We start from the raw sequence: 19,018 nt of genomic DNA on the forward strand, positions 1-19,018 counted from the left end.
AGCCTCTCCCCCAGGGCACACTGCGCTCGCTGGTGGGAGCTGTTCCTCTGGGGACCCCCCTCCCAGCCCCCCGCTGTGGTCCGCACCCCACCTCCGCATGGCCGCCGCCTCGTCCGCCTGGTAGAGGGGAGAGCGCTCCTTGAGCTGCTGCCGCAAGGACTTCCAGCGGTCTTCCAGCAACTTCTTCACGGGGTCCAGCTCCAGGCGGTCCAGCTGCGGGTGGCCGTGGGTGAGCAGTGAGCGCTGGGAAAGGCGGGTCGGGGCAGGGAGTGATCTGCCGCCTCCAGACAGGAGCCACTGTCTGCCCTCACCTTGCTGTCCATCTCCACCAGGAGCTTGTCCAGCATCTTCTGCCAGTCCTGCTCGTGGTCGCTCATCTTCGCCACCAGCTCCTGCATCATGTGGTTCAGCTGCTCCGTGGTGGCATCGAACTGGACACGGCTCACTTTGGCTGCCAGGGCGCTCTTATCAGCCTTCTGCCCGCAAGAGAGGAGGGGCCCCAGGTGGGAGAGAGCCGGGGCAGGGCCCTATGGGCTGAGCTCCCCCCGGGCTCCGCTCTACTCCTGGCCTTTCAAAGAAGGCCTCGTGAGACCTCTCGGGACACAGGGCGGCTCTTCCGGGCCTGGCCTGCCCTTACCACGTCAATCTCCATCTCCAGGTGCTCTCTGTTGGCCTTTTCCTTCTCGAGCTTCTCTATGCCCTGGTATAGCACCTGGGAGGCGGGGGCGCGGAGAACGAGGAACCAGGATGGCAACGGCCTCGCACCCCACCCCACCCCCACCCCAGCCGCCCGCGGGCCCCTCACGTCAATGTCCTTCTGCTTCTGCCGGTGGTCTTCGATGAGGCTGCTGGTGGTGATGTAGAGCTTCTCGCAGTCGCCCTGCACCTGCAGGATGGCGCTCTGGACGTGGCCCAGCAGCTCTTCATCCTGTGGCAAGAGGCACAAAGGCAGGCTCCCTGGGGCCGCTGCGTGGTGTTACTGCCCCGCTGGGGCAGCCCTTAGAACATCACCCGGAGGCTCCTGGCTGGCTGGTTCAGGCGGTGAAGCGGCTGCCTTCGGCTCAGATCATGGTCGTTCCAGGGTCCTGGGCTCCAGCCCTGTGCCCGGCTCCCTGCTCAGCAGGGAAGTCTGCGTCTCCCTCTCCCCCTGCTCGTGCACTCTCTCTCTCAAATAAATAAAATTTTTAAGAAATCACCCAGCAGGAAGGCCAAATTTGGGCCCCCTTCTGGCTCTCCACAATGCCCCCCGGACCATGGCAGGCTCTCTGCTCTGTGTGTCCCCCACTCCGGCATGTGAGCTTCAGCCCCCACTTCCCCATGGTCCATCCTTGTGGGACCTGGCCCCCTGGAGGAGGTGCCCAGCAGAGGTGATCGAGGCTCCAGAACGGTGTGCTGCCCTGTGGCTCCTGAGAGCTGGGGTGTGGGCTACCGTCTTCCCACCTGCCCTGAGCAGGATCTCAACTCCAGAGCCTAAGAGGCAGGACTCAGGGACTCGAGACTCTCCCTGCCCCCACCAGCAAGACTGCCCTTCGCTGGGGAATTGAGAAGGGGACTGAGATACTGTATACTGTGTCAAGGAACCTGCTATGCCAGTGTCCCCCCAGGCACGTGAATGCATGGCCCCATCCCCACGGAGCCAGGGTTTCGCCATGGTCTCATGTCCCCAGAGCTAGTTCTGCTCCTGCCCTCGCTGTGACCCAGTGAAAGGACCAGGGACTTGTGTGGGGTCAGTAAAGGGCTCCACCTTGGCAAGCTGGCCCTGAGGCCAGTTAAGCGCCATCAACCGCTCCTCGGTTTGTGGGTCTCCAGGCTGTGGCTCCCCGCCGTGGGGCACAGGAGGCCATGCCAGGAGGGGGGCGCCAGTGGGAGTCACCTGGCTCTGGAGCTTGGCTTTCTTGGAGGGCCGGGAGGCAGCCAGATTGTTGACCATGTCCTGAAGCTGCTCGTAGCGCTGCACCAGCGTGCTGACCTGGTGGCTCAGGTCCAGGCTGCAGGCGGGGCAGGTGGCCTCCGGGTCAATCTGGCCAGGTTCCAAAGTGGACAGCGTCTTGTGAGGAGCCATGCTCAGGGACAGCAGCGTGGAAGATGAGGCCAGCATGTTCTCGATGATCGCCCTGAGCTTGTCAAGCTGGGTGTGGGCAAGAAGGCAGGTGCAGAGCAGTGAGTGAGGCATGGCCGCGATCTGTCCACACGGCTGCGATCTGTCCACATCACCAGCCCCCGCGTGATTCAGGCAGTCACTGCCCCTGCCAGGGCCCCTCAGAGTGCAATGCATGTAGGAGGCGCCCAGGGTCCGTCTGTTAAGTAGTGAACAGAGTTCTCGGCGAGGACGGCCCTGATGCTGAATAAAACCCTTACAGGATGGAGGTCTCCGGACCTTTCTCTAGTCAGCCCATTGATCCGGTGTGAGGACATGTCTCTCTAGCTAAACCCTCGAGTGGTGACGTCTGTTAGTCCACCAACACTTACAGGAGCTTGACGACACCCAGACACAGCTCTGGGCCCTCTGCTGCTCACACACGCTCTGTCCCCAGCCGGGATTCAGTAACAAGAAATCAGTGGGTGCTGCTTCTGCTGCAGGGGTCTCTCCTGCTCTGGGCGGGAGCAGACGCCTTCCCCTGGCTCTCCCGTCCTCTTCTGTTTCCCGCAGTCCCTGTGCATCACCGCACATGACGGGTCCCGGGTCAGCACCCGGTTCTGGGTCAGCCAGTCCCAACCTCTTGCCTGGCTTAGAGAGGGGCTGGGCCAACTGAACCCCCTCTATTGGAAGCGTGTAACATTGCGGGGCCAAGGCAGCCCTTGTGGGCCATGTGCAAAAGCTGGCTGGGAGCACGGTGGGAGGGAGATGTGGAGATGTTGGAGAGAAACGGGTACGGATGGGGACACAGAAGCACAGGTGCGCACAGAACCAGACATGAAGGACGGAGCCCGGGCAGCCCCGGCCAGACTGCCCCCTTGGCCTGCAAGTTCTGCCTTTTCCAGCCTCCCCCCACACCCCATGTTCTTTCAACCAAGCTCCCCTGTGCCTGAGCTCAGTGAGACTCCTGCCTGCTCCCAGAAGAACCCGCACTCTTTTGAAGTGTCCGTAAGCGTGGCAGAGGGCCCGTGGGGTAAAAGGACAGAAGAGAGGAAGGTGCCTCCCCGAAGTATGGGCTTTTCAGTGGAGTCGTGAGGGCTAAGTTGGAGCCCGCTGGGTAAGTGGGGGTGACAAGGACATTCTGGGACAAGGAGCAGCGTGGGAGCGCAGCTGTGTATTCAGAGGCAGGAAGCGGAGATGGCGGCAGATGGGGAGACTGGAGGCCGGTGCCCTGAAGAGGCTGTGCTGGGAGCCGGGCCTGCCCAGTGTGGAGTGTGGCTCCCGGGAGAGCCCTGAAGAGGCTGTGCTGGGAGCCGGGCCTGCCCAGTGCGGAGTGTGGCTCCCGGGAGAGCCCTGGAGGTTGCTAAGCTTAGACGTGAGCTGTGGACACGATCTTCTACTCCTAGAGCCTCACACTGGACAAGTGGCTTTGGGGTCAAGACATGGTACATGCTGGTGGGGTGTGGGAGTGGCCCACCACTCCTGACATCAGTCCCCGTGGCCCCGTGGCTTTTCCCATCCGGTCCTCCTGCAAGTACTCACAGGGCCGGTCCTGGTCCGGACGCTCTTCAGCGGGAAGAGTCTGGGACGACGGGCGATAGCATCCCTCAAGATTTAAAGGCAGATGCTATCGGAGCGCCTGGGTGGCTCCGTTAGTTAAGTGTCTGATTCTTGCTTTCCCCTCAGGTCATGATCTCAGGGTCATGGGATCGAGCCCCGAGTCGGTTTCACACCTGCACAGAGTCTGCTTGTCCCTCCCCCCTCTTGTGCTCTCTCTCTTTTTCTCAAATAAATACATAAAAATCGTAAAGGCAGACACTAACAAGAGGATGGAAAGAGCCCACAGAATGGGCGAAAGCGTTTGCAGAGAGTGTGACCGTAGCCCCGCCCTCCATGGCCGACTGAGAAGAGCCTGGTCTCACCTGGTCCTGCAGGTAGAGGGAGGCTTCGGAGACCGAGTGCTCCATGCTGACCTTGCCCCGCTCTTGGCTTTCCCTCAGCTCGGCCAGTTCCTTCTCAATGTCAGCCACGGTCACTCTGAGAGACGTGCAGAAGAGACGGTCTGGCGCCACCACCCATCCCACGGTCTGGGCCCACATGTGCTACGAGGGACAGAGGATGCGCACCACGGCTCTTGGGCCCACCCCACGGCAGGCTCTATCTCGGGAGTTCCAGGCGCTGCTTGTCTGGAAAGTGGGTGCCCACGTGCCGACCTGAGAGGTTTCTAGGGGGTGGGACCGGCCCCCCCCCACCGTGAGAGGGCCCTGGGGGGGCTCTGACACGTGCTCTCCTCCAGCTTCCGTCTGGGGACAGAGATTGCTGCTGCTGGACTGTTTTTTTTGTTGTTGTTTTGTTTTAAATTGTTTTAAAATATTTTATTTATTTATTTGACAAACAGAGATCACAAGTAGGCAAAGAGGCAGGCAGAGAGAGAGGGAGAAGCAGGCTCCTCGCTGAGCAGGGAGCCTGATGTGGGGCTCCATCCTAGGACCCTGGGATCATGACCTGAGCTGAAGGCAGAGGAATGAACCCACTGAGCCACCCAGGTGCCCCTGCTGGATGGTTTTAAGAACCTCGAAAACTTCTACCAGCCACTTAAACTACATATGGACACCCTGAAGGGCAGACACAGCCAGGGTCAAAGACAGGGGCCAGTTCAGACTGTGAGTGAGCCAAAGGCTGCCAACGCCGCCTTGGCTGGGGCGAGGCGATGCCCAGACACAGGTTGCACTCAGCAGGAGTGTTTTACCTGAGGATTCCCAGCTGCAAGCTCAGCGAGCCATTCTTCATGTCTTTTCCTGTTCCGTGTTCGCCGTTGCCCTCCAGGATCTTCTGCATCCTCTCCATCTACAAACCCAGTGGAAGAGGAAGGTCAGGCTTAGGCCCAAGTTCTTGGCCTTCTGCATATGCGTCCGCAGCCCGAGCAAGCCCCTTTCCCGAGTCCGCGTCCTGATCCAAGCCTCTAACAAGAACCATTGGTCAGTCTGTCCCTTCTGGACATCCATCCATCCATCTGCCCACCCTTTTATCCATCCGTCCCACAGCTGTGGACAGCTGGCATTAGGAACCACTGAAGAGGGGCGCCTGGGTGGCTCAGTGGGTTAAGCCTCTGCCTTCATCTCAGGTCATGATCTCAGGGTCCTGGGATCGAGCCCCACATCGGGCTCTCTGCTCAGCGGGGAGCCTGCTTCCCCCTCTCTGTCTGCCCCTCTGCCTACTTGTGACCTCTCTTTCAAATAAATAAATAAAATAAAACCACTGAAGATCTGGTAGCCCATTGCCATGGCCACTGGTCCCAAGAGTCCCCCAGACTTGGCTCCAAGGCTGCTGTACTCCCAATGGGCTTTGTTGGAAACGGCCCCCACATAATGAAAAGAGCACTGGCCTCCTTGTTGGCTCCGCCGGGTCTCAACAGCTTCGAGCATGCGGTGTGAGACCCAGGAACTGAACATGATGTCACCTGAGGGACATTTCCTACCTGAGAGGCTTGTGAAAATCCAACGAGATAATAATGCCAGCCCAAGGACGGTGCCATCCATCAAAATACAAGTGAAAAGTGGGACTGCAGGCCCTCAAAGGCAGAGTGGGCAGGCCCTCCCTTACCTACCTTTGCTTTTTCCTGCCGAACTTCTTTGGTTAAGGACTTTAAGGTGTTCAGCTGTTCCTGCAGGTCTGGGGGTATAGCCTTTTTGACTGTGAATAATGGAGGCCTTATTCGTCAAAAGGGTTAGATCTCCAGCAGTGATCTCCCAATCCCTGTTCCCAGCCCCCATGGCGAAGCCCCCCACCCCTGCCAGCAAACAGCAGGACACCCCGCTTCTGCTTTTCCCGGTGACTGGGGAGGGGGGATGGGACGAAAGGAAAGAGGGGTGTCCTTACCCTCTAAAAAAATCCACCTAATGCTTACTATCCTGAAGGACTTTGGGACTACTAACCCACACTTCCCACCCAACTCTCAAATCTTAATTATTCTCTGGGCCCACCGCTCCACACGGACCAAGGTGAAGTTGACTTCTTCGGCATCCTCCCTCCCATGCTCCCACCGGCCTCCGCAGCCGTCCAGATAGTCGGCCGGGGCATCCGAACCGCCTCTCCTCCTGAGGCTGCTTCGCTCCGAGTCGTTTAATTCCAACTTTTGAACCCCAAAGGCTATAGTAGAGCCCAGAAATGCTAAGAAGGGACATGCTATTTGCAGCGACTCAGGAAGCAGACCAGCAGCCAGAGGAGGCCAGGGGATGCCGGATACACAGACAGCGGCCCCTCCTCTGCACCCCTGGAACCCACCCATGAGGCCGAGCAGGTACTGGATCTTCTCCAGGTCGGTCTGGCCAGCCTGCTCCTCGTCCAGCTCCTTCATGTTCTCCTTGAGCTCTACATAGAGGCCAAGGAGCTCTCCCATCAGACGAAATGTTTCCACTGCCATGGGGAAGGTCGGAGCTAATTTATCCAGCGAGTCTCGTCTCTCGCTCTGGAAATCGCTCTTTTCGGAGGAAACTCCGTGGAGGTCGCTGAGAGAGTCTGCGCTCCTGGGAAAGGCAGGCTGGCCTGAGGCATGTATTTGTTTTGGATCCAAACCCATCTGGACACGTGGATCTACCCCCAGGACATCTGGGCCGTGAGGGCCAGGATAGGATCGGTCCCAGGATTCTGGGATAGAGGATACATGGTCTTGCTGTTCTGTGCCTGCTTGTCCCTGGCCATGCTGATCTGGGCCAGGCGAAACCAAATGCTGTTGAGCTCGCTGTACAGATCCCACGTGGGGGCTTAATGGTGTCAGGCCATGCTGGTCTGTGCCACGATGTAACAAACCTTGCTGGTAAGTTTCTGATAAACCCTTCTGGCCAATACCTGGTGATGCCAAACCTTGATTGGCTAGGAGTGTTGACACCTGACCATGTTGATATCTGCCAGGAGGTATTACACCAGGGTGATATGGATGTGCTAAAGATCTTGGAAAATCTGGGGGAAATGCTGGAAAGCCACGCAGCCCTGTGCCTGCTGGTATCACACCTGGTTGTCCGGTACCAGGTTGCCTCAAGCCATACTGATCAATTTCAGGTTGAACCAAACCACGCTGATCAGTACTAGGCTGCATGAAACTGTGTGGATATGTACCAGGCTGGATCAAACCACGAGGATAGGCACCAGGTGGAATTGAACCACGAGGATAGGCACTAGATTGACCCAAACCTTGTGGATAAGCACCAGGTTGGACCAAACCACGTGGATAGGCACCAGGCTGTACCAAATCAAGTGGATATGCGCCAGGTTGAATCAATCCAGGAGGATATGCACCAGGTTGAGAAAAGCCACGTGGATCTGTGCCAGCCTGTACCAAGCCACGCTGATCCACTCCACGATGCCCTAAACCAAGCTGATCTGTACCAGGTTGGACCAAACCACCCTGACCTGCACCAGGCTGGACCAAAGCAGGCTGAACTATGCCAGACCGAACCAAACCAGGTTGACCTGCACCAGGTTGCACCAACCCACGTTGATCCAGTACAGGCTGCACCAAGCCAGGCTGACCTGTACCAGGTTGTACCAACCCACCCTGATCCATTCTAGGTAGGACCATACCAGGCTGAGCTGCACCAGGTTGTACCAACCCACGCTGATCCACTCTAGGTTGGGCCAAACCATGCTGACCTGCACCAGGTAGGACCAAATCCCGTTGATTCAGTACAGGCTGCACCAAGCCAGGCTGACCTGTACCAGGCTGCACCAAACCACGCTGGTCCATGCCAGGCTGTGTCAAGCCAGGCTGACCTGAGCCAGGTTGCACCAAACCACGCTGGTCCATGCCAGGCTGCGCCAAGCCAGGCTGACCTGCACCAGGTTGCACCAAACCACGCTGGTCCATGCCAGGCTGCGCCAAGCCAGGCTGACCTGCACCAGGTTGCACCAAACCACGATGGTCCATGCCAGGCTGCGCCAAGTGAGGCTGACCTGCGCCAGGTTGCACCAAACCACGCTGGTCCATGCCAGGCTGCGCCAAGCCAGGCTGACCTGCGCCAGGTTGCACCAAACCACGATGGTCCATGCCAGGCTGCGCCGAGCCAGGCTGACCTGCGCCAGGTTGCACCAAACCACGCTGATCCATGCCAGGCTGTGCCGAGCCAGGCTGACCTGCGCCAGGTTGCAACAAACCACGCTGGTCCATGCCAGGCTGTGCCGAGCCAGGCTGACCTATACCAGGTTGCACCAAACCACGCTGATCCATGCCAGGCTGTGCTGAGCCAGGCTGACCTGCGCCAGGTTGCACCAAACCATGCTGATCCATGCCAGGCTGTGCCGAGCCAGGCTGACCTGCGCCAGGTTGCACCAAACCATGCTGATCCATGCCAGGCTGCGCCAAGCCAGGCTGACCTGTACCAGGTTGCACCAAACCAGGATGGTCCACGCCAGGCTGCGCCGAGCCAGGCTGACCCATGCCAGGTTGCACCAAACCATGCTGATCCATGCCAGGCTGTGCCGAGCCAGGCTGGCCTGTGCCAGGTTGCACCAAACCACGCTGGTCCATGCCAGGCTGTGCCAAGCCAGGCTGACCTGTGCCAGGTTGCACTAAACCACGCTGGTCCATGCTAGGCTGTGCCAAGACAGGCTGACCTGCGCCAGGTTGCACCAAACCACGCTGATCCATGCCAGGCTGTGCCAAGCCAGGCTGACCTGTGCCAGTTTGCATCAAACCACGCTGGTCCATGCCTGGCTGTGCCAAGCCAGGCTGACCTGTGCCAGTTTGCACCAAACCACGCTGATCCATGCCAGGCTGTGCCAAGCCAGGCTGACCTACACCAGGATGCACCAAACCATGATGGTCCATGCCCGGATGTGCCAAGCCAGGCTGACCTGCACCAGGCTGCACCAAATCACGATGATCCATGCCAGGCGGTGCCAAGCCAGGCTGGCCTGCACCAGGTTGCACCAACCCATGCTGATCGATGCCAGGCTGCACCAAACCAGGCTGAGCTACGCCAGGTTGTGCCAAACCACGGTGATCTGTGCCAGGCTGCATCGAGCCAGGCCGACCCGTGCCACGTTGCACCAACCCACGCTGATCGATGCCAGGCTGCGCCAAGCCAGGCTGACCTGCACCAGGTTGCACAAAACCACGATGATCCATGCCAGGCTGCACCAAGCCAGGCTGACCAGTGCCAGGTTGCACCAAACCACGATGACCCATGCCAGGCTGTGCCCAACCAGGCTGACCAGCACTAGGTTGTGCGAAACCACGCTGATCCACGCCAGGTCGCACCAAACCATGTTGATCCATGCCAGGCTGACCAGCATGAGGATGCACCAAACCACGCTGGTCCATGCCAGGCTGCACCAAGGCAGGCTGACCGGTGCCAGGTTGCACCAAACCATGCTGATCCATGCCAGGCTGCACCAAGGCTGGCTGACCTGTGCCAGGTTGCAACAAACCACGTTGACCTATGCCAGGTTGACCTGCGCCAGGTTGCACCAAACCACGCTGGTCCATGCCAGGCTGCGCCATGCCAGGCTGACCTGTGCCAGGTTGCACCAAACCACGCTGATCCATGCCAGGCTGTGCCAAGCCAGGCTGACCTGTGCCAGGTTGCACCAAACCACGCTGATCCATGCCAGGCTGTGCCAAGCCAGGCTGACCTATGCCACGTTGCACCAAACCACGCTGATCCATGCCAGGCTGTGCCAAGCCAGGTTGCACCAAACCACGCTGATCCATGCCCGGTTGCACCAAGCCAGGCTGACCTATGCCAGGTTGCACCAAACCACGCTGATCCATGCCAGGCTGTGCCAAGCCAGGCTGACCTGTACCAGGTTGCACCAAACCACGCTGATCCATGCCCGGTTGCACCAAGCCAGGCTGACCTGTACCAGGTTGCATCAAACCACGCTGATCCATGCCAGGCTGTGCCAAGCCAGGCTGACCTATGCCCGGTTGCACCAAACCACGCTGATCCATGCCAGGTTGCAACAAGCCAGGCTGACCTATGCCCGGTTGCACCAAACCACGCTGATCCATGCCAGGTTGCACCAAACCACGCTGATCCATGCCAGGCTGCGCCAAGCCAGGCTGACCTGCACCACGTTGCACCAAACCACGCTGATCCATGCCAGGCTGACCTGTGCCAGGTTGCACCAAACCACGCTGATCCATGCCAGGCTGTGCCAAGCCAGGCTGACCTGCACCACGTTGCACCAAACCACGCTGATCCATGCCAGGCTGACCTGTGCCAGGTTGCACCAAACCACGCTGATCCATGCTAGGCTGACATGCACCAGGTTGCACCAAACCACGCTGATCCATGCCAGGCTGTGCCAAGCCAGGCTGACCTGCACCACGTTGCACCAAACCACGCTGATCCATGCCAGGCTGACCTGTGCCAGGTTGCACCAAACCACGCTGATCCATGCTAGGCTGACCTGCACCAGGTTGCACCAAACCACGCTGATCCATGCCAGGCTGTACCAAGCCAGGCTGCACCAAACCACGCTGATCCATGCCAAGCTGGAATGACTCACGCTGATCTATTCCAGGTTGGACAGCCAAATCACGCTGACTTATAACAGGTTGGACCAAACCACGCTGACCTGCACCAGGCTGCATTAAAGTAGGCCGAACCGTGCCAGGCTGGAACAAAACACGGTGATCCATTCCAACTTGGACCAAACCATGTTCATCCATTTCAGGCTCCACCAAAGTGCGCTGATCCGTTCTAAGTTGGGCTGAATCTTGCTGACCTATTCCAGATTGTGTCAAACCAGGCTGAACTGCACTTGGCTGGACCAAACCAGATGGATATACATTGGGCTGTACCGAGTCAAAAGGATACGCAACAGGCTGTCCCCAGCCACTGGGATATGCACCAGGCTGTGCCCAATCAGGTAGATCAGCACCAGGCTGGACCAAACCACTTGGATCTACAAGAGTCTGGACCAAACCATGCCGATCTGCACCAGGCTGCACCAAACCACGCTGACCGGCTCCCGCTGGTACCAAACCATGCTGGTCTGGCCCAGGCTGTATTATATCATGCTGATCTGTGTGAGGATGAGTGAACTCAGATGTTTCCAAGCTGGGCTGTACAAAACCTTGCCGATCTGCAACAACTTGCATCAAACCAGGGGATGCCAAACCACGTTGATGTGTGAGGTGTGGAACCAATCCCTGTTGATCCACGCCAGGTATTAAAAATCCACGCTGATCTGCAGCCAGGGGCACCCATCCGCGTGGATCCACACCAGGCTGTTGGGCTGTGCCAGGAAGTCCTGTGTCATACTGATACGCGCCAGGTGGAACCGTACCAGGCTGAACTGGGCTAGGTAGTTCCCATCCTTGCTGGTGTGTGCCGGGTACCACTGGTGGCACCATCCCATACTGATCCGGGCCAGGCGTTACCAAGCCCCACTCATCCATCCCAGGTGGCATCACACCGAGCTGACCCACGCTGTGCGGTACCACAGCATGTGGGTAAGTCCTGGGATGCTGCCACGCCAGTGGGTCCACGCCATGTGGTCCCAATCTATGCTGATCTGGCCCGGGCTGGATTCGACCCAGGCTTGCATCCACCCCCCAGTGCTGATCTGGGTGTCCTTGAAGCTCATCTCCGGCCACAGGGCCTGAGGATAGGTCCTGTAGGGTGGGACCAGGCTGTGCTTCTCGTTCCTCTTTTCTTAGATGGGCTGAGCTGTGCAACGGCAGCTCTCTCGTCCTGGGGCGATCTGACTCTACTCTGGATTGGGATGCAGATGGGTGATGGGTCTTTGCCAGGCCAGCTTCGTCACGGGCCCTGGGGTGCTGTTCTCTAGCAGGGAATGCGGCAGCCGAGGCACCTCTGCCTTGTTCCCTGGTGACCCCTTCAGAGGGGTTTCTTATGCCACCAAGTCCTGAAAAGGTCTGATCTGAGCCATAAGCACGGGGAGAATCCACAGCCCGGTCAGCACTTGACCGCTTGATGGGGACTCCGCCTTGAAGTATGTCATCTGACATTGCGGACGCGTGCCCTCTGCGCTGAGGGAGTCCCGTCGTTGTCTCTGAGCCCTGGTTGAAGAGGAAGAGAGAAGTCAGCAGCTGCAGGTAGAAAGGACTCCCTTACGCTAAGAGACGAAGGCAAGAACATCCGGGACCTTGGATCAGGGTGACTTGGGGCTTTTGGAGAAGGATACCCTCTAGTCCCCAAACTAGGCTAGACACAAAAACTCTGACATTCTTGAAGGATACGTCTTCAAGGCTTTGAGAATCTGCACATTCGCAAATGGCATCATAATATGTCAATTGCCCTCATAAAAGACAGCGGGAAAAGGGGCGCCTGGGTGGCTCAGTGGGTTAAAGCCTCTGCCTTCAGCTCAGGTCATGATCCCAGGGTCCTGGGATCGAGCCCCGTGTCAGGCTTTCTGCTCGGCAGGGAGCCTGCTTCTCCCTCTCTCTCTGCCTGCCTCTCTGCCTACGTGTGATCTCTGTCTGTCAAATAAATAAAATCTTAAAAAAAAAAAAAAGACAGCGGGAAGTCCTGGACAATACCAGCGATCTACTGTAACTATTGCCCCGCCTACAAATAAAGCACGAGTCATTTATTAAGTTCACAATATAAAGTTTGTCCCATCACTGGCCCGTTGTTGATGGCAAAAGTATCACTGCCAGGCAAGTGAACCATGTATCCAAAATGTAAACGCATAAACTCCGGGGCCTGGAAGTTCCATCGCTGAGGTCTCCTCTACGGACTCTTAAAAGGGCTTCCAGGACATTCGTCCAGTCTGTGGCACCGCTTATGCAAACAGGTTATCAATAGGGGACTGACAATTGTAGGGGGCACACCCACAGAGTACAATACAATCCGTTAAAAAATGATGAACTATTTCCATTTCTAGTCCAAACAGAATAACAGGAATTGGACTTACCCTCCTCCTGTTTATAGCAACTCAAAACCAAAAACCAAACCAAAACAAAAAAAAATCCTGAACTATGAAATGGTGGTTTTCTAGACACTGGATATGAGCTAGTGAAGGCCAGCCGTCCCTGAAAGATGTGGAGACGAGCTATGGGAGCCCTCGTGTCGCCTCGGCTTACTGCCATTCCAGTGGAGTTTCTAGGCTGCCGTCCTAGGCGAGGGATTCCCTGAGTTGAGGAGACAGACCTGAACATTCAGGCAGACTGAGGCAATGTGAGTTCACACGACAGAGTATCAGAAAGAAAGGAGGTGCAGGGGACGTCTGGGTGGCTGTTGGTTGAGAGTTTACGACTCTTGAGTTCCGCTCAGGTCATGGTCTCAAGGTCCTGGCATCAAGCCCCGTGTCAGGCTCCACACTCAGCGGGAAGGGGGAGTCTGCTTGAGGATTCCCTCTCTCTCTCCCTCTTGCCCCTTCCTTGGCTCATGTTCTCTCTCTTAATAAATAAATCTTAAAAAAAACAAAAAAAAAAACAAAAAGGAAAGGAGATACACATAGAGAGGATTCAGGAGATCTGTAGATGTTCAGCACAGAAATGATCAGCGTGTGTATGTGAGGAGACTACCCGAGGTTGGAACAAGAGCCATCTGCAAGGCTGGAGGGAACAGTGCCAGACTCTCACAGGGCTGGGAACCGTGCCTGTTTCTGTCAGCCAGTTTGGAAAAACCTCAGTTCAGGGGACAGTATTGAGAAAGGTGTTGCCTCAGAAGTGGAGAATCATCAGCTCTACACTGAACTCTGTTTTCAGAGCCACTAAAAAAACCCCAACAACCACAGGCGCCTGGATGACTTGGTCCGTGAATCATCTGCCTCTGGCTCAGGTCAGGATCTGAGGGTCCTGGGATTGAGCCCCGCATGGGACTCTGCTTCTCCCTCTGCCCCTCCCCCGATTGTGCCTCTCCCTCTCTCTCTCTCTCAAATAAATAAGTAAGACTCTAAAAAAATCACCCAAACGAAACATACAGTAAAAGAAACAACAAGGGAATTAAAACAGTCCTCTAGAATATACTTATTTAACACGAAAGAGACAAAATTGAGGAATAGAGGAACAGAAGACATAAGACCTGTAGAAAACAAAGAGCAAATGGAAGATGTAAACCTACTTTATCACTCCAATCAGAAGACGGAGATTTGCAGAAGGGATTTAAAAGCATGACCCAGGGGGCCCACACTCACTGTGTGCAGCCTTTTCTCTTCGGGCCTGGAAGCCCATGAGGCCCTCTCCAGGGACTAGGCAGCCATGGCCAGGGAGGACCTGGTAGCAAGCACCAGCGTGGGTGTCCTGGTGGCAGGAGTGCTGTTGGCTCAGGACATATTCAGCCTAAGAGAAACACGAGGCAGAAGCCTAAGATCATTGGGATCCCTATATCCAAGCCCTCCATCTCTGGATATTGCTTGCTGTCTATGCTGTTGTCCTAGGACGATCAAGAATGCAAGACCCCGGAGTGCCTTTAAGGACAATTGAATAACCAAGAAGTGATGAGTCAAGAACCTGCTGTATGTGTGAAAATGAGGTCAAAATTCCCGAAAAGTTCAGTTCACATCAAGAACCCCATAAGAGAAGAAATGACCTTTGGTCTTATCAAAGAAGGACCTGCCACCCTTCAGATAATAACAGACTTCAGCATAACACTTAAGTATATTTTCCTACAAAGGGAAAGGATGCCCGACATGTCATAATTATCATTGACAATCATAAGCTGGTTACAGATGGAGGCCAGAAAGAGTTACTGCAACTAAAGGACAAAGATCATGCTACTAAAGTTGATCCTGTTCCTACAACAGAAGTACCCTTAGGTGGTAGAACCATACCCTAACTCACAGGGTTTGCTTGTTGAACAGGCTCTACTGAAAGCTAAACTGAAAGGAATTGTGGCAGGATCTGATGTCTGTTCAAGGAAGGTACTAGAATGTCTTTGATAAGCTCCAACAACACAGTCTCCCTGTGTTCAAATTTTCAGCTGGTGGGTGATGTACTAGAAGAAGTTCTCCCTCAGCCTGGTGTTGATCATCCAGTTGCCAGAGTGATGACCAACTTCACAGATTTTGATGAAAATGGGGTGTTCAAAGGACTTCAAGGAGAACTAGTTCATGAATTTAACAAACATGGTGGGTCTTTGAGCCACACAGAACATCTCAAAATCAATTGTTAAGACAGTAACAACACAGTTCTGCTGGGAGACTCCCAAGGAGGCTTGAGAATGGCAGAAAGATGGGCCAGTGTGGAACACATTCTGGAAACTGGGTATCAAATGGAGTAGAAGAGGTTTTAGAAAAGTACATGGATGCTTATGATACTGTTTTTAAAACGATGAATCGTTGGAGGTAGCCAACGCTGACTTACAGAAGATTCTGTAAACAAGCCTTCTTTGAGTCCTCTTTCTTGTGGATACAACTGATAGAACTGCTATCCATTCATCTTGCTCAAAAACTCTGATTTGTAATATATTCTTGCCCTTGAAATTTTCCTTTGCATTATCGAATATCTTGACACATTGAACCCGCCAACTGGAAGCTTCTCTTTCTCAATACACCCCTCACCATGTTTTTTGACAGATAAAAAACAAGAACAACAAAAAGAAACTTAAGAGCCAAAATTTGAAAGGTAACCCCTCTAACTTTTCCAAAATGCGCTTTGTAGTTTATGTTATTGCAAAGTTTTTTTAAAAGATTTTATTTATTGGGGAGAAGCGGAGGGAGAGGGAGCAGACTCCCCACTGAGCAGAGAACCTGATACAGGGCTCGATCTCAGGACCCTGGAATCATAACTTGAGCCAAAGGCAGAGGCTTAACCCACCGAGCCACCCAGGCGCCCTGGAAGATATAATAGTTTTAAAAATATATATGAACCAAGCAACAGTGTCCTAACAATCATAAGGAAAACCTGATGGAATTAAAGGGAGAAACAGACAGTTCAACAGTAATAGTTGCAGACTTTAATATCCCACTTTTGATAGGGATAGAACAAAGAGGCAGAAGATCAACGATAAAATAAAAGACGTGAACCACAGACCAACTGGACCAGCAAACACCTGTAGAACGTTCCACCCAACAAGATCTGAATAAACTCTCTTGCATGCACACAGAACATTTTCCACAACAGACCATGTGTTAGGCCACTAGAAAACAAAATGAAACACCAAAGCACAGGAAAAATAAAGATGTTTTCAAACATAAAAATACAGGCTGAAACTCATCAGCAGCAAGACTCATAAAAGAAATGTTAAGTAAAATCCTTGAGGCAGACAGAAAATGATACCAGATGGAAACCTGACTATACACAAAGGGGTCACAAGCACTGGAACCGTTTTTCTTGACTCAAATCCCTTTGAAAGATAATTGACTGAACAAGACAAGAACAATGTATTGTAGGGTTCATAACAAATGTAAAAGTAAAATTCAGGACAACAATAGCATAAAGCAGGCATTAGCAAACAAGGGCCCATGGGCCAAGTCCAGGCCATCATCTGTTTCTGTAAATGACTCTTTATTAGGACACAGGCAAACTCATTCATTTATGTATTGTTCATGGTTGCTTTCACACAGTAACAGTAGAGTTGAGCAACTGTGACAAAGACTGCATGACCCACAAAACCTAAAATATTTACTTGGCCCCTTAACAAAAAGTTTGTTGGCCCCAGAAATAAAGTCCCTTGGAAATACTTTATTGTAAAGTCCTTATACTATTTGTGAAGGGGTACAATATCACTTGAAGGTGAACTGGGATGCGTGAAAGAGGTATAAATCTATAAAGTCTAAAGCAACCAGTCAAATAACAAAGATGTTATAGCTAATATAAGCCGACAGAGGAGGTTTAAAAACAAAAAACACTCAAGTAATACAAAAGAAGTAGAATAAGGAGGAGAAAGGAACAAAAAGCAGATGGAACAAATAGAATACTAACAGCAGGATGACAGGCTCAGCCCTAATTATATCAATAATCACATTAAATGTAAATGATCAAAACAGACTGATTAAAAAGCAGAGATAAGCAGGGGCACCTCGGTGCCTCAGCTGGTTAAGCATCTGACTTTGGCTCAGGTCATCATCTTGGGGTCCTGGGATCGAGCCCCATGTTGGGCTCCCTGCTCAGTGGGGAGTCCATTTCTCCCTCTCCCTCTTCTTCTGCACAACCCCTGACTTGTGCTCTTACTCTCTCTCTTAGATGAATAAATACATAAAATCTTTTTTTAAAATCAAAAGTTGTCAGAATGGTTAAAGAAGCAAGACCAACCACATACCACTTACAAGAAAAAGACTTCATATAGACAGATAGACAAATAGGTAAAACGTTAAAGAACAGGAGAACATACACCATGCTCACACTTGAAAAAGAAAAAAAAAGCTGGAATCACTATACTAATTAATATAGATTTCAGAGCTAAGAATATTACTAAGGATGAAAAGGTCATTTCTTGGGATATCCGGGTGGGTCAGTCAGTTAAGCATCTGTCTTCTGCTCAGCTCATGATCCCAGGGTCCTGGGATCAAACTGCACGTCAGGCTCCCTGCTCAGCTGGGAGCCTGCTTCTCCCTCTCCCTCTGCCACTCCCCCTGCTTATGCTCTCTCTCTCTCATCACAAATAAATAACATCTTTTTGTTTTTTTAAGGTCATTTCTTAACATAAGAAGATCAATCCATCAAGAGGGCATAACGTTCCTAAATGTCTTCCTAATAGCAGGGCTTCAAAATATGTGAAGCAAAGCCTGATAGACCTACAGGGAGATAGGGACAAATCCACAGCTGGAGTCAGAGGTTTCAATACCTTTCTCTCACTAATTGCCAAGTAAGCAGCAAATCAGCAAGGACACTGTATTCATTTTCTGGAGCTGCGGTAACAGACTGGGTGACTTGAACAACAGAAATGTACCATCTCCCGGCTTTGGAGGCCAGAAGTTCGGGATCCGGGTGTCCACAGGCTTGGTTCTCTCTCGGGTGGTGAAGGAAAATCTGTTCCATGCTCTCTTCTGGCCTCTGGTGGCCTCAGGCATTCACTATGGCTGTCTTCTTCTGACCATCTATGGATGGATGGCTGTCTTCTCCCTGCACGTGTCTTTCTGTCCAAACTCCCCCTTTTATAGACTCACTTATATGGGATAAGGGCCTACCCTAATGACTTCATCTAAACTTGATCGTCTGCAAAGACCCATTTCCAAATTAGGTTGCATTTATAATGGGAGGCAGGACTTCAACACCTTTTGGGAGGGGTGGAGATGGAAACACAGCTTAACCCTAACGGATACAGTAAACTGGAACAACACTAGAACCTACTTGACCTGATGGACGTTTATAGGATACTTCCCCTTACAAGAGCAGAAGACACATTGCTCTCAAGTGCACACAAAACATTTACCAAGAGAGAACATCTTCTGGGCCATAAGATATACAGCCATCAATTTAAAAGGAGTCAAGTTGTACAATATATTCTCTGACTACGGTGGACTTAAATTAGAAATTAGTGACAAAAAGATCCCTGGAAAATCCCCAAATATTTACAAACAAAATAACAGACTGCTGAATAGATCGTGGATGCAAGAGAAGAAACCAAAAGGGATATAGAAAATGTTCCGAACCACATACCAGAACGTGAGGGACGCTGCTGGAGCAATACTTGGGACATATTTAATATTTATAGCACTAAGTGCTGGTCCCAAAATAGAAAAGCCTCAATGTGCACTTCAGGAAACTAGCAAAACAGGAGCAAATTAAATCCAAAGCAAGCAGAAGAAAGGAAATGATGAAGATCAGAGCAGAAACCAATAGACAGAAAACAGCAAAGAAAATCAATAAAAACAAGGTATTGGAGTACATCCATGTAACTGATAAAGCTCTAAACAGACCGATGAGGAACAAGACAGGAGAGTCACAAATTGCCAACACCGGGAATGTCATCAAAGCCACGCAAATTAAAACAGGACACCACTACACACCTGTTAGTATGGTCAAAGTCTGGGACACAGATAAGACCAGACGCTGGCAAGGATCTGAGCAGCAGAAACTCTGCTCAT

General features: G+C 53.2%; 1 protein-coding gene and 1 pseudogene across 39 annotated transcripts in view; one reads left to right on the forward strand and one right to left on the reverse strand.

Annotated features, from left to right (window-relative positions):
• QRICH2 (glutamine rich 2) overlaps positions 1-19,018 on the reverse strand; it is a 33,593-nt gene that overhangs the window by 5,427 nt on the left and 9,148 nt on the right. For 2 of the 39 annotated variants that reach the window (XM_032321619.1, XM_032321617.1), the window contains exons 5-20: positions 10,487-12,104; positions 10,187-10,441; positions 10,082-10,141; positions 9,872-9,991; positions 9,408-9,811; positions 8,507-9,212; positions 7,787-8,206; positions 6,362-7,606; positions 5,685-5,770; positions 4,827-4,924; positions 4,000-4,114; positions 1,874-2,128; positions 806-928; positions 638-712; positions 312-476; positions 92-213 (exon numbers count right to left, since the gene is read on the reverse strand). In XM_032321619.1, coding sequence (XP_032177510.1) covers positions 92-213; positions 312-476; positions 638-712; positions 806-928; positions 1,874-2,128; positions 4,000-4,114; positions 4,827-4,924; positions 5,685-5,770; positions 6,362-7,606; positions 7,787-8,206; positions 8,507-9,212; positions 9,408-9,811; positions 9,872-9,991; positions 10,082-10,141; positions 10,187-10,441; positions 10,487-12,104 — 5,867 coding nt within the window. Of the gene's footprint in view, positions 1-91; positions 214-311; positions 477-637; positions 713-805; positions 929-1,873; positions 2,129-3,999; positions 4,115-4,826; positions 4,925-5,684; positions 5,771-6,361; positions 7,607-7,786; positions 8,207-8,506; positions 9,213-9,407; positions 10,052-10,081; positions 12,105-19,018 lie in introns of all 39 variants that reach the window. The other 37 variants (XM_032321632.1, XM_032321628.1, XM_032321624.1 and 34 more) reach the window with 37 other exon arrangements.
• Positions 14,492-18,418, forward strand: LOC116577874 (annotated as a pseudogene).

This window comes from Mustela erminea, chromosome 18 (assembly GCF_009829155.1).
Source record: "Mustela erminea isolate mMusErm1 chromosome 18, mMusErm1.Pri, whole genome shotgun sequence".
Taxonomy (NCBI): Eukaryota; Metazoa; Chordata; class Mammalia; order Carnivora; family Mustelidae; genus Mustela; species Mustela erminea.